Raw genomic sequence first — 12,639 nt, forward strand, 5'->3', positions numbered from 1 at the left:
TTCATCTTCCTTACCTAGGCGACCAAGGAGGTGTAATGCAGGCGGGAAAGCATCTCTTTTTGTGTGGCTATTTTTTTTAGGGGGGGGTGTGGGGTGTGCAGAGATGGTGGGTAGGCCGGTGGCTGCATCTGAGCATCCCTGCTCTGCAGGGCTTGAAAGAACAGCTTTCGGCGGGCATCATTAAGAGGGTTAACGGACCCCTTCCTCAGCTGGGCCCGGCAGCGCTTTCCCCCGCCCGTCTCCCCCCCTCCTCTCCCCTCCCTCCCCCGCCGAGGGCGATTAGGGGCGGCTCTCGCCCCCTCCATAAAGCGGCCGCCGGTGCCGGGCGCTGCCAGTCCCGTCTCCCGTCCCGTCCGGGCCATGCACCCCGCGCCCCGCCGCGGCGGCTCGCTGGAAGCGGCGCCCAGCCCGCGGGAGGCCGCCGGCCAGGTGAGGGGGTGCGAGCCGGGGCCGGGGCCGACCGGCCCGCGGGCAGCGCTGCGGGGGATGATCGGGGATGGGGCCGGTGCTGGCTCTCGGGGTGCAAAGTCGCTTCTCTGTAACTGGAGCGCTGCCGCCTCGCTGGTGCCGTTCTCGGAGCGGTGCGGTTTCTTCGCGGGGAGAGGAACTTTCTGGCTGCGGTCACTTGGAGAGCGGGAATCGCTCTGAGATGCCGCTTCTCTGGCACCCGTGGGAGCGCGCCATACCGGTGGGGTCGGGATGGGGCTGATGATGCTGATGTTGCTGGTCAGAAAGGGGATGGGGGGGAAGCGGTAAGACTCAAAGGATTAAGGGACAGCAAAAGTAACTTCTGGTGCATCATTGCCAAGGAGGCAGAGGGTGTGACACAACCCAGAAAAATCCACTCGTGTCAGTGGGAGTATGCTCAGGGCATCAGAGATCAGAGACAATCAGCACTCACATGTTGGCTGCAGTTATTGATACTGTCTGGTTTGTACAGTCAGTAACATTCCTCCTTAGAACAGGAATGCTGACTGCAAGGGAGTAGTTTTACAAAAGATTGCTTTCCCTCAGATCCTTGGAAGCCAAATGAATTGTTCAGCACAGCTATTGGCTTGGTGTCTGAGAACTACATTTAAGGAAGGACTTTTGGTGTGGCTGAAAAATTTCCCTGTAATGTGATATCTAATTGTTGTCACTCCTAAGATGAAGTCTTCATCCTTCCCTACTAAGAAGTGTGTCAAAAGGGCAGTGAGAAAGTAAGCAGCTACTTACAGAGGGAGAAGGATATAAAATGCCTTTTGAAATGAGACCTTTTGTCAAGTATAATTAATGGTAATCTGTATCAAGTATGTCTTTTAGAAGTTTTCTTTTTCTTCCATTTATGGCTCTAAAATATGATTTCTGTTAGACCCGTATGTTTGGATGATTTTTAAATTGTGACTATCCATTAATATAAAGAATTGAACTACAAAATATGCAGCCTCTAATATTTCTTGCAGAGAATACCCTTTGAGAAAGGTGAAAAAAGAGAAGGCAGTTGTTAGGAGCTCCAAAAGAAGGAATCTTTCACCTAGATACCTACCTAGATAAGAGCTTTAGAATATCCCTGTGTTTGTATATTTTCATTAAGACTTGAGTCATGTTGATGTAAAATCAATTAATTATTTGCATTGTTAATAACAAGTGTCAAGAAAATATTAATCTCCCTACCCCACCCTCCAAAAAACTCAAATGTGTTGCCATGCAAAGGAAAAGTATTGGATTTGATTGGAGCTGAGTTACTGTCACAGAACGAAGAGAAAGCGAAGGTGCAGCTATTGGAGGAAAGGAGTTGGTTTTTCTTCTTGTACCGTTTTTTCTTCTTGTCTTGCACCAGAATGGTTGCTGCCTTAATGCACCCCTGTTTTCAGTAAGGGTTGTTTTTTAATTGAAAGCAAAAGATTAATGTTGGTTTAGGGTTAAAGACGGAAGTGGCGTGCGTTTGGTATTGCAAGCACGTGAATTGCTCTTTGGCAATTTTTTCAAATTCCAAAGTTAGAGGTCATGTTTAGAACTTACTGGAAGAACAATCTGCATTTATTGTATTCATTGGTCTCTTTAACATATTACTTTATAAATGTTGCCACCTGATCTTAAACACAATGTTAGCTGAACTAGCAACATACATAATTAAAACATTAGCCTTCAGTGCAGGCTGCTTGTCCTAGCCGTGCACCTTGTAACACTGCGTGCAACCGTGCCAGCTCTCATAAGCTGCTCTTAAGTCAATGATCCTCAATGTGGAATCAAGCCAAACTGCTCTGTGTAAGCTGTATGTCTAAAACAGCTCAACAGGTTTTGTCTTTGGAGACCACCACCTCACTCTGTTTGTAATGGAGACTTGTTTGCATCCGATTTTTTTCCACAGCAGCACCATCTGAGTCAGATCTGGCTCACACAAATGGTGATCTGTGCACCTGAGAAAACAACCAATAACCTATATGTAATTGTGCAGTTGTTAGCTTTTTCTTTTCTGTTTGGAGTACTCTTGCTCAGTGCCTGCTCCTGGCTCCTGTGAATCTGACCTGACGCTCGCTGCGAACTGCAAAACCAGCAGGCTGCTCAGCAGAACCTGAACTGGGTCCTGTCACCCACTTTCAGCAGAGAGTTTGCTGTCCAGACTCGAAATGATAGAGATGAGTGGCTTTGATGGATCAGAAACAGTGTGATGGACTGATACTGTTGTCCAGGGTCATCATATAGTGACAACTTGTTAGAGGTAGGGACCCAGTCAGAAATCCAGGTATTTCCACTAGCATTAGTGGGCTTGGAGCAACACCTCTTCCATGGGATACACCTCTGTGCCCCAGAGAGCTCTCACAGCCAGCAACCTACCTGAAACCTTTCTTAGAGCTGCATCAAATACTTGCCTTGTCGTAAACTACTCAATTTAAAATGAAACTAATTTTGTTATAAGAAGGCAGATTACCTTCTATTGTAAAGTCTAAATGGTAAGACTAAAAATCACAAAATCTCAATCTAAAAGGTAACTGGGAGTATTTTGATAAAAGATAAGTAAAATCTGGTTTTTATTTTTGAACTTATCTGTTAGAGATAGAAATGCTTAGCTGTTCAGCATAATCTGCTTTAAAGAAGTTAAAGTTGGAGAGACCACAGAAGTGAATCAGTGGAACTGCTGTGTTTTGATTGCATTTTTATTCTTTCATTCCTGAAAATGTTACGAGATTGTCATATCTTTAAAAGCCACATCAAATGAAAAAATAGTTCCAAATAGCAATAATATGGCTCCATTACCCTTCTCCTCTTTTTCACAGGCTCCTGAGAAACCTCATCTTTTTTCTTTCTTTTTGCAAGGTTTGAAGACATACGAAGAACAGTCTCTGCTTCTAAGTCTTGTATTTTTTCTTTACTTTGCTTTTTCCGCATTCTTAACTGTTTTGATATTATAACTATTTATGGCCTGGCTACATATAGCTATGAATATGGCCGGTGATTATCCGCTGATTTCAATGCAGTCAGGAATCTGATCACCACTAATGCACAAAGCCCTGTGTTGGGTGTCCAAAAATTTTCAGTTTGTGATTTGGATGATTATGATAAGGGTTTGGCGTGTGGATTAGGGGATCCAACAGACAGAGTAAGTTGGGTGGGGTGGGACTTTCTCTGTAGTCCACAGATTCTGGTCAGCGTGCTGTGTGAACTCCTTAGGTTCTCTCTCCTTGCTCTGTAAAAGCAGGGCTTTGCAGTTATGTAATTAGAGAAAGGCAATGATTTTTCAGTTCTGATCTACTAAATCCTCTTCCATCTTTACTTACCTTTGTCCCATGGGTTTCAGATTATTGTTTGCTCATAAGTATTTTGTTCAATTTATTCTGCTGACATCTTGTAGCTCCCTCCTCTCTCTCCAAAGTTATCAGTGCTAATTATAAATTATACTTTGAAAACATTTTCTGCGTCCTCTAGAATGATGAAAGATATAAAATCATTCAACTGAAAAAAAATCTCAGTATTTTATCCTCAGCTCAGTTAGTGTGCCTACCTTTTGCCTGTTACTGTGTAATAATTTAATTGGCAGCTTTTCTTTTGTGGGTGATCAGTCTAAGCACAATAGTACCCCAAGGCAAACTGAAATGTAAAACTTTACACTTTCTGCATTATTAGCTGTTTGGGGGAAAAAAATAATTTTTGTATGCTTGCATTTAGTTAAATAAGTCAAATTACATGATGATTGAAGATAATAAAGAGAATGAAGACCACGCATCTGAAAGAGGAAGAACAGCCATAGTTTTTTCCTTGAAGAATGAAGTTGGAGGACTTGTAAAAGCATTGAAACTCTTTCAGGTAATAATCACATTGCCACAGCAGCTCTGTATTTTTACATTGTAAAGATGGTTTTGGAACACAATAGAATCCATTAAATTAATTTGTTAAGGATTTGATTCTGACCCTGACTCACACTTTGCACCCAAGATTACCCACAAGAGGAAATTTATGCCTCAGAAATTAGATGCTGGCTGGCTAAAACTCTTCAGAAAACATATTACCTGCATCTGCTAAAGACTGAGAGAGTTTTGTCCTTTCTGCACATGAAAATAGGTTTGGCAGTTGTTACTCCTACTGCATACAAGAGGGGGATCTGAAGCTCCTGCCGATGACAGGCAGACACTTGGGGTGTGACACTGTGTTGGGTCGAGTCCAGTGCCCTTGTGCCTAGCTGGACCGAGGGTGACAGAGGAACTACGGGATTGCTGGGCAGGTGTTGCACAAGGAATATGCGCTCTGTCATCTGACCCCATGGGCCTTAGTGTGGGGTTTTCTCTGTCTCCTGATATAAGACCCATGATTAAATGATTTTTCAGATGAAAGAAAAGTGACATTTATGCTGTGAAAGCTACCGCTTTTAAATCCCTTGCTTGCTTGTGAGATAATGATATGGTGACTTGATTGGCATTTTGGTGGATTTCCCTGACCCGGTTGCCAATTGGTTTCCTATGGCAAGGATGAAAGAAAAAGGTCTATGAATTTAAATGTCCTGACTGTGTCTTTCTCTGCTTCCTGAATGTAAATGAAATTGAAAGAATACAGGTTCTCTTTCATTTCCTTCTGGATAGGAGGCTTTTAGCAATCAAACCATTTCTAATAAGCAGACTGCTATCGAGAGATCCAATTAACTAAAATAGCTTCACAAAGGTGGTACGAGTTCCATGCAAGAATATTAATTTGAAAGCCAAATTTTAGTTTTTAGTCAGTCTGGTTGAAAATGTTCCTTCTTACAAAACAGGAGAAGCATGTAAATCTGGTACACATTGAGTCACGGAAGTCCAAGAGACGCAATTCTGAGTTTGAGATCTTTGTGGACTGTGACAGTAACAGGGAACAACTGAATGAGATCTTCCAACTCCTGAAGTCTCATGTCAACATTGTTTCTATGAACCCCACAGAGCATTTCATTGTCCAGGAAGATGGTAAGTATGAAAGGCAGTCCTGGTGAAAATGTGCTTCTCAAGGTGTTGGTTTGAAATCTTTTTATGGCGTCGACACCTTGCATTCGTGTCGTGTTTCCAGTCAGTAGCTACCAGGCTTGTGGTTCTGCTTTGTGAATGGGTGTGGTCTGGGCGATATAAGCAGCACTGCCTTGGCTGGTGCCCGCTGGGAATACAGGCTGTGTCAGGCTGGTGTGCATCTGTTCCTTCTCAGCACAGCACAACTGGCAGCAGTGGGAATCCCTGCATCCACGTGGGCCCATGCAGGTTGGCATGCAGGCAAGGTCTGAACGCAGGGTTTGGCCTGTACACCTTTCTAGCAGAAATTTAATACTGATGGAAAACAGTTCAGACACAGGTGAGAGAGGGAGATGGATTCTGTCACTTCCTCATGTAGCTCTTGACTTAAACTTGCTTTACCATTTTTCATCAAACCCAGTTACTTGTACTAGCATGAGAGGTGCCTTTTAATTTTAGGATGCTTCAGTTCCCATTTATCTTTCTCCTAGTTAGAAAAGGCTAAAGTTCCGGGCAGCAGAAGTCTCTCATGTATTTCTTAGCCATGGTTCTTGGCACAGACTGGTAGATAGGGGAAGATGAGATCCGGTATCTCTTGGATAAAACCAGTTGCCTTTATCCCTAAGGAAGGGGAATTTCAATCTAAACACTCTCCCTACCCTTATTAAGAAAACTGAAGAACATTGGGGAAGAAAAAACAGTATTAAGTGCTCTGCCAAGAGCTTGGCTATTACATCGCTTGGGCTAGAAAAAAACCCAAAAGTTAGTAGCACAGCTGTAGTGATGCATCTTTCTAAGGCTGCAGTGCCTCCTCCTCTTCCTCCACAAACCCCTCAGCAAAGCTGGATGTTTCTTAGGCACATAAACATTGCTCTGTGGTTACTTCCCAGGGTCAGGAAAGCAGCATGGGAGGACCCAAACCTGCTCCTGCTCTACCCAGGGATGGTGTGCAAACTACACCTCTGCTCCTTTGCACACACTGTACCTGAGAAGCTTCACGTGGCAGTGTGCCTTGTCTCGGGGGAGCCTCCAGATGTTACTCCAACATTAATAGTAATTACAGTTCAGGGAAAAGAGAAAAAGCATATTAACTGTTTCCTCCCTGGACGCTTTGGAGCTGGCTGTGCTCTGTAGGCAGACTGCGGCAGTGACAGAGGAGGAAGTGTGAGCTGTAGGCTGGTGCCAGATAGGCAGTGGACTCCCTTGTCTTATTCATGACCCTTTTAATTTATAGATTTCGCTTGTAACCACCATAGCCATACTTGAAAGTAGCGTTTCCTCCCTCAGCGTGCTTGGAGTTATTAATAACTTTGTGGATTCCATGCGTTCCCTAGACATGGAGAATGTTCCCTGGTTTCCGAAGAAGATCTCAGATTTGGATAAGTGTGCAAACCGAGTGCTGATGTATGGGTCTGATTTGGATGCTGACCATCCAGTAAGTATTTTTCTCCTCTATACCCAATCCTGAGTAAAAATACTTTGTGGAGCTTACTTTAAAAAAAAAAAATGGCAGCTTTTCTTCCTCCCTCTCCTTCCTCTCAATGGCGCTCTGTGGGTCGGAGCACCTTCTCTTGAGGGTTTCCTATCTTTCTCCTAGTTCAGGCGAGATGTTACTGAATTCAGCTCCCCTGCCTTTCTGCAAGGCTTACTTGTGCAAGGAACACAGATCTGAGCCCTGAGTGGTCTCATATAAACTTAAAAAACAAAACAAAAAGCTGTTGTGTGGCAGGCTTGGTTCTTCATTCTTCTTTCTTCCTTAATGTAAGTGGAGCAAAGAAATTGGTACCTGGGGAGTGCAAATGGGCAATTTGTTCTGTAATCTAGTAACAAAGTTTGCATAAATAATGACATGACTAAAATGAACCCTTGTCTGCTATATATACCGTTGCATGCATAAAACCTCTGATCCTTACTTTGAATTGGAGTATCTGCTTAGTTCACAGTTATTAGACATTTCATACTACAGCTATAAGGCTCCTGCCCTGTCCTCTCATTCTTACACAGCATACTTTTATATTTCCCAATTGAAGAAATGTCAAGTGTGTTGTTTTAAATTATTTACTTGGAAGCTCATTTAACTTTGGCTTTATCTTTCTCCTTTCCAGGGTTTCAAAGACAACGTCTATCGCAAGAGGCGGAAGTATTTTGCAGACCTGGCTATGAACTACAAACAGTAAGCTTGACTTCTTCCAGAATAAGCCTCTGCATGCTTAGAAATAATAATAGCGTGCACTGGCAGAGGCTCACCTTTCCTGGGCTCAGATCTTGCTGAGGCGTGCTTGGCTTAGGAATCAGAGCTGGAGGGGTAAAATGAAGGGAGATGTAAGACAAGATTAAAAGGTAGATGTAGGCTGCCTTCCAGCCTCATGGGCCTCTGATCAGTCTGAGGATTGGCTTGTGGTTGCTCGACCATTAACGGCACCCACGCTGATCCTTAGACGGGCAGCGCCGCCAGCATGGGCTTCCTGCAGCACGGTCATTTGGACTCGTCAGTCCCTCCCTGCTTCTCTGGAAGTGGGTGCGACAAAGGAAGAGGGTGAACAGTGTGTGTTGCAGATGCTTGTGGCAGGACATACTGACTTTACTAGGGCAGACAGCTCTCTCTTGTGAAGGGAAAGGAGGGCAGGCAAAACCCGGTATATAGCCCACTGAGTGTAAACTTTCTGGGAAATGCTCATGCTCGAGCTTTCTTTCCTGGCTCAAACTAGTGCATGTGATGTGTAGATAAGACATTTTCTGTGAAAAGAAACTCAAAGAGTTTCTGTCTTTGGACACGCTGCTTGGGGGAGGGAGCTCCTAAAGCAGCAAGAGTTTCGTAGCCCTGTGCTGTAAACTCTTGCTACACATAATTTTCACATTGTGGTTGCCTGCTTGAATTTAGATGCCAAGTTCCTCAATGGGAAATGACCTAGAAATGGTGGGTATCTAGAGCTCTATTGCACTGTGTATTAATGCAACTGGTCACCACAGCACAGAGCTGGCTACTGTTAGTGTGGTGTTAACAGAGACTCCTTTGGGAAAGCACCTATCATGCTGGTTCCCTGGCTGGCAGTGGAAGCTCAGTGTAACTCTCCCACTGCTATCGGTGGGCTTTAGGTCACACCCTTGCTATAATCCACTTTAATGGAGACCCAAAGGGCTAAATAGGAGAGATGGACTACAATAAATAGTTCAGGCAGGCGCTTGTCTCCTCTGCATACAAATAGGATTTTTACTTAATGTGTATATTTAGTTGCTTCCATGCAATGTGATGTTATTTTAAGGAAGGTTTGTTTTTTTGTTTTTTTTTTTTTTTTTTTAAATAAATCAAAAAGGTAACAGACAGTAATTGCAGACAGGGAAGTCCAACAGGGAAAAGGATATGTTCTCAGCTCCTGAAGCTGTAAAGGTTATGCAGGTATTTTAAATGTTACTTTTGGCATTAAACACCTAAGAAACTGCTTACAGAACTGAAGTGTTTGGGCTCCAGTGAGGTCAATGCAAAGATTCCTGTCCCTTGATCTGGGCTGAAAAGAGAGCAAGTCCTTCAACCATAAGCTCTCCCAGGCATAGACTGGGTCTCGCTCTGTATTTGACAGCGCCTAATGCACCCTGACCAGATGTCATAGCTGTATAGATGTTAAATAAAAAAAAAAAAAAACCCAAACATAAATGAGTCATCTATTTAGTATGGAATGCCCTTTCTTCCTCTTCTTGTAGTGGTGACCCAATTCCCAAGATTGAATTCACTGAGGAGGAGATCAAGACTTGGGGGACTGTGTACCGAGAGCTTAACAAGCTTTACCCAACTCATGCCTGCAGAGAGTACCTTAAAAACTTACCCTTGCTCACCAAATACTGTGGGTACAGAGAAGACAACATCCCCCAGCTGGAAGATGTGTCCTGCTTCCTGAAAGGTAATGCGATGATTTTCTTAGGTAGAAAGGCACGAAACTGTAGGAAATCCACATATACAGAGGCAGGGATGTTTTTAGTAAATATTTGCCATTCTCAAGCTTGGGCTTATGTTTTCTAATCATGCCTAACTTTCTGACATGCTCTTGAGCCATGATCCTGCTGTGGCTTTCACCCCAGTTGCAGCAGGAAAGGTGAGAACATCACACAATTCTACATCAAACTAATGTACAATTTCTCTGTTCCTTCTCAGAGCGCACAGGTTTTACCATTCGTCCTGTTGCTGGATATCTGTCTCCCAGAGACTTCTTGGCAGGATTAGCATTCAGAGTTTTTCACTGCACTCAGTATGTTAGACACAGCTCGGACCCTCTCTATACACCAGAGCCGTGAGTAATTTAATCTCTGTGTAGAATTTGAGAGTTTCGAGTCTTGCTGCTTAGAGCCAAGCTACTTAGAAGATGTTCAAGAACACCAGCAAGAAAACTTACTTTTTTAAGGTGCCAAAGACTCAGCATTCATGCTGAATGTAATGAAGTTGTAGTATGCTCAAGTGCTACGTTCATAAATATGGGATTTTCAAAAGTACAGCATGTTACTGGACAGCTCTTACTGTGTGTGGAGTTAGTTTAATATTCAATTGCCTCATAAATGTGGAGTTCATCTTAATTTTAGATAGCTCCACTTGGAAATCTGAGTTTATGTACTTAAGTAAAGCTGGTATGACCTACTCAGTTGCTTTCAGCTAAAGGTGATTAATATGTTGCTGTCTTTTGGCTATTAAATAGTTTAATGCAAGACATTGTTTCTGTTCACTGGTGGTGCTGCTTTTCCACTCTACCACAAATACAGATCATGAGATTTCTTCTCTTGTTTCTTTTTCCAGTGACACCTGCCATGAGCTCCTAGGCCATGTCCCTCTTCTGGCTGAACCCAGTTTTGCTCAGTTCTCCCAGGAAATTGGTCTTGCATCACTTGGGGCATCAGATGAGGCTGTCCAAAAACTGGCGACGGTGAGTGTATCAGTGCCTGGTGATCCCATAGAGAGCTTTGTGATCTCACTCCATCAAATAAATTTGAAGCTTCATATCAGCATTAGCCATGCCAGCTGCTAGACCTATGAGTTTCACTGGCTCTTGGTTTTTAGAGCATATAACAATTGTCTATGTTAGGGGGAAAAAAATACATTTTAAAGTTGATAAGGTTGGTGTTTTTCTTCACTTGGCTGTTGAGTGAAGGTGCAACTTCTAGTGGTAGATCACTTTTTCTGAATGGAAATTCCGTGGTCTGTTTCTTCCAAGCAAAGTCTTTTTACCTCTGGGGACATGAGTCAATGATTTTAAAAGTAATCTATTTCTTTATTGTGTAGAATGAACTGAAAGAAGATGGTGTTTTCATTGAATGTGGTGAGCACTAACATTAGATACTTTTCAGCCAAGAAATTAAAATCATATAAATTAATTTTGTTTCCGGATGCTTTGGTAAAAATGTTTTAAGATAGAAAATAAATTTAGATGAGAAATATTTTTTGCTGGTTATGAAAGAAATGGTTTACTGATTTTTATAAATTTGGGTTCCCTGTCTGTGGTAAAACTTCTACTACTGTCAGCGGGTGAAGAATTAAGACACCTATGAAAATAGCATTTCTCCCCCATATACCTGCAGAAATCCTGAAATCCAGCAAGCTAAACTTCTTTAATGTTACAGACCACTGAGCAAATGAAAAACAAGCTATAGTGGGCTGATGTTTTCACTCACAGATCCTCTCTATTCAGTGTTTCTTTTAAGCTGATGCTGTCAAGCCATGACAATGTTTCTCAAAACAGCTTTACGTATCAGTGCTCCTACGGATATGAGCAGCTGCTAGCCCAGCTGGCTAATCTAGAATATTGTTCATTCTTACGAGAAATGTGGAGTCCTGTGGTTCTTCCATTTTTTGCTTCCCTCCTCCTTAAATATCTGAGAAGGATGACCTGGTGCTGTCTGTTATTTGCAACTGTGTGACACTACCTCCAACCAGAATTGCCCCCATCTAGTTCACCACAGCATCCTTGCTGAAGGCTGAATTCTTTCACTCCCTTCTCCATTTCAGTGCTACTTCTTCACTGTAGAGTTTGGCTTGTGCAAGCAAGAGGGACAGCTACGAGTTTATGGGGCTGGCTTGCTTTCTTCGATTAGTGAGCTCAAGGTAAGAATATCTACTGCTTATTTAATTCTCTTCTTTGTTTGTACCTGATTATTTTTGTCCCTGTTTTGCCCTACTAGACTTTAAGCAAACTTCTTGTGGCAATAGTTACTGGACAGTCTGCTTTTGGATATATGCCGAACAATGTCTGTCACAGGAAGCATTAGATGGCTGGGACTTCCCAACACTAGGTTTCAAGTAACTATTTTCAAAATAAAGTCCTGCTGGCTCAACCAGATTCTGAAAATATTTACACATGAACTTTCTCTCTGAGGAATCCCTTTCTTGACCCAGATGGGCAGGATATGATGATTCAGGGTTATTCTGTTTTTTAAGCTTTAACCACTGCTCACCTGCAGATAAAAAAAATGTAAGAAGGAATGCACTAAATATGGTCTCACTTCATCTTCTTTTTTATTTTTATTTGCTCTACCTCATGCCGAATTCCTTGGGTGGTGATGTTCCTCTGACGCATGATAATGCAATATGTTACCAGCACTCACTCTCTGGCAGTGCCAAAGTCAAGCCTTTTGATCCAAAGGTCACCTGCAAACAAGAATGCCTCATTACAACTTTCCAGGAGGTTTACTTTGTTTCTGAAAGTTTTGAAGAGGCAAAGGAGAAGATGAGGTACAGATTTCTTCCCCCTCCCCCCCTCCTTGTTTTATAGCCCTGGGTTTAATTTTATGCATCTCTCCCAGGCAGCACCAAACTCTTTTATTCTTATCACAGTTTTATAATTATCTTTTATGGAATTGGAAAGCCAAGAGTAGTGTTTGCTTGGTCTTCTATGTACTGGGTGGGAAAGACAAGGATCTACATAATAATTACAGCTATTTTTAAGTAAGTAGTTTAGAAAAGTGGTTATTGATACTGACTGCACACAGAGGATGCATCTGTGGGTTTTTTATAACTCCCTCTTTTTTTTTTAATTTGAATAGAGAATTTGCGAAAACTATCAAGCGCCCGTTTGGCGTGAAGTACAATCCATACACTCAAAGCGTGCAGATCCTGAAAGACACAAAGAGCATCGCCATCGTGGTGAATGAGCTACGTCACGAGCTGGACATTGTCAGCGATGCCCTCAGCAAGATGGGAAAGCAGCTGGAAGTTTAA

The 12,639-nt window shown here is 42.8% G+C and overlaps 1 protein-coding gene across 2 annotated transcripts; it reads left to right on the top strand.

Moving 5' to 3' along the window:
• Window positions 1-360: 360 nt before the first annotated feature.
• Window positions 361-12,639, top strand: TPH1 (tryptophan hydroxylase 1; the record flags this gene model as incomplete). 2 transcript variants are annotated; one of them, XM_084262842.1, is made up of 11 exons in its annotated part: window positions 361-471; window positions 4,147-4,284; window positions 5,225-5,408; window positions 6,779-6,879; window positions 7,550-7,617; window positions 9,144-9,340; window positions 9,592-9,727; window positions 10,225-10,351; window positions 11,431-11,526; window positions 12,020-12,153; window positions 12,465-12,639. In XM_084262842.1, 11 exons carry the CDS (start codon window positions 361-363, stop codon window positions 12,637-12,639), a joined length of 1,467 nt encoding a protein of 488 aa, XP_084118968.1. The 2 variants fall into 2 exon arrangements, with proteins under 2 accessions (XP_084118968.1, XP_084118969.1); XM_084262843.1 differs by having other exon boundaries at window positions 361-429.

The sequence above is a fragment of the Gallinula chloropus genome, assembly GCF_964237585.1.
Source record: "Gallinula chloropus genome assembly, chromosome: 4".
Lineage (NCBI taxonomy): Eukaryota > Metazoa > Chordata > Aves > Gruiformes > Rallidae > Gallinula > Gallinula chloropus.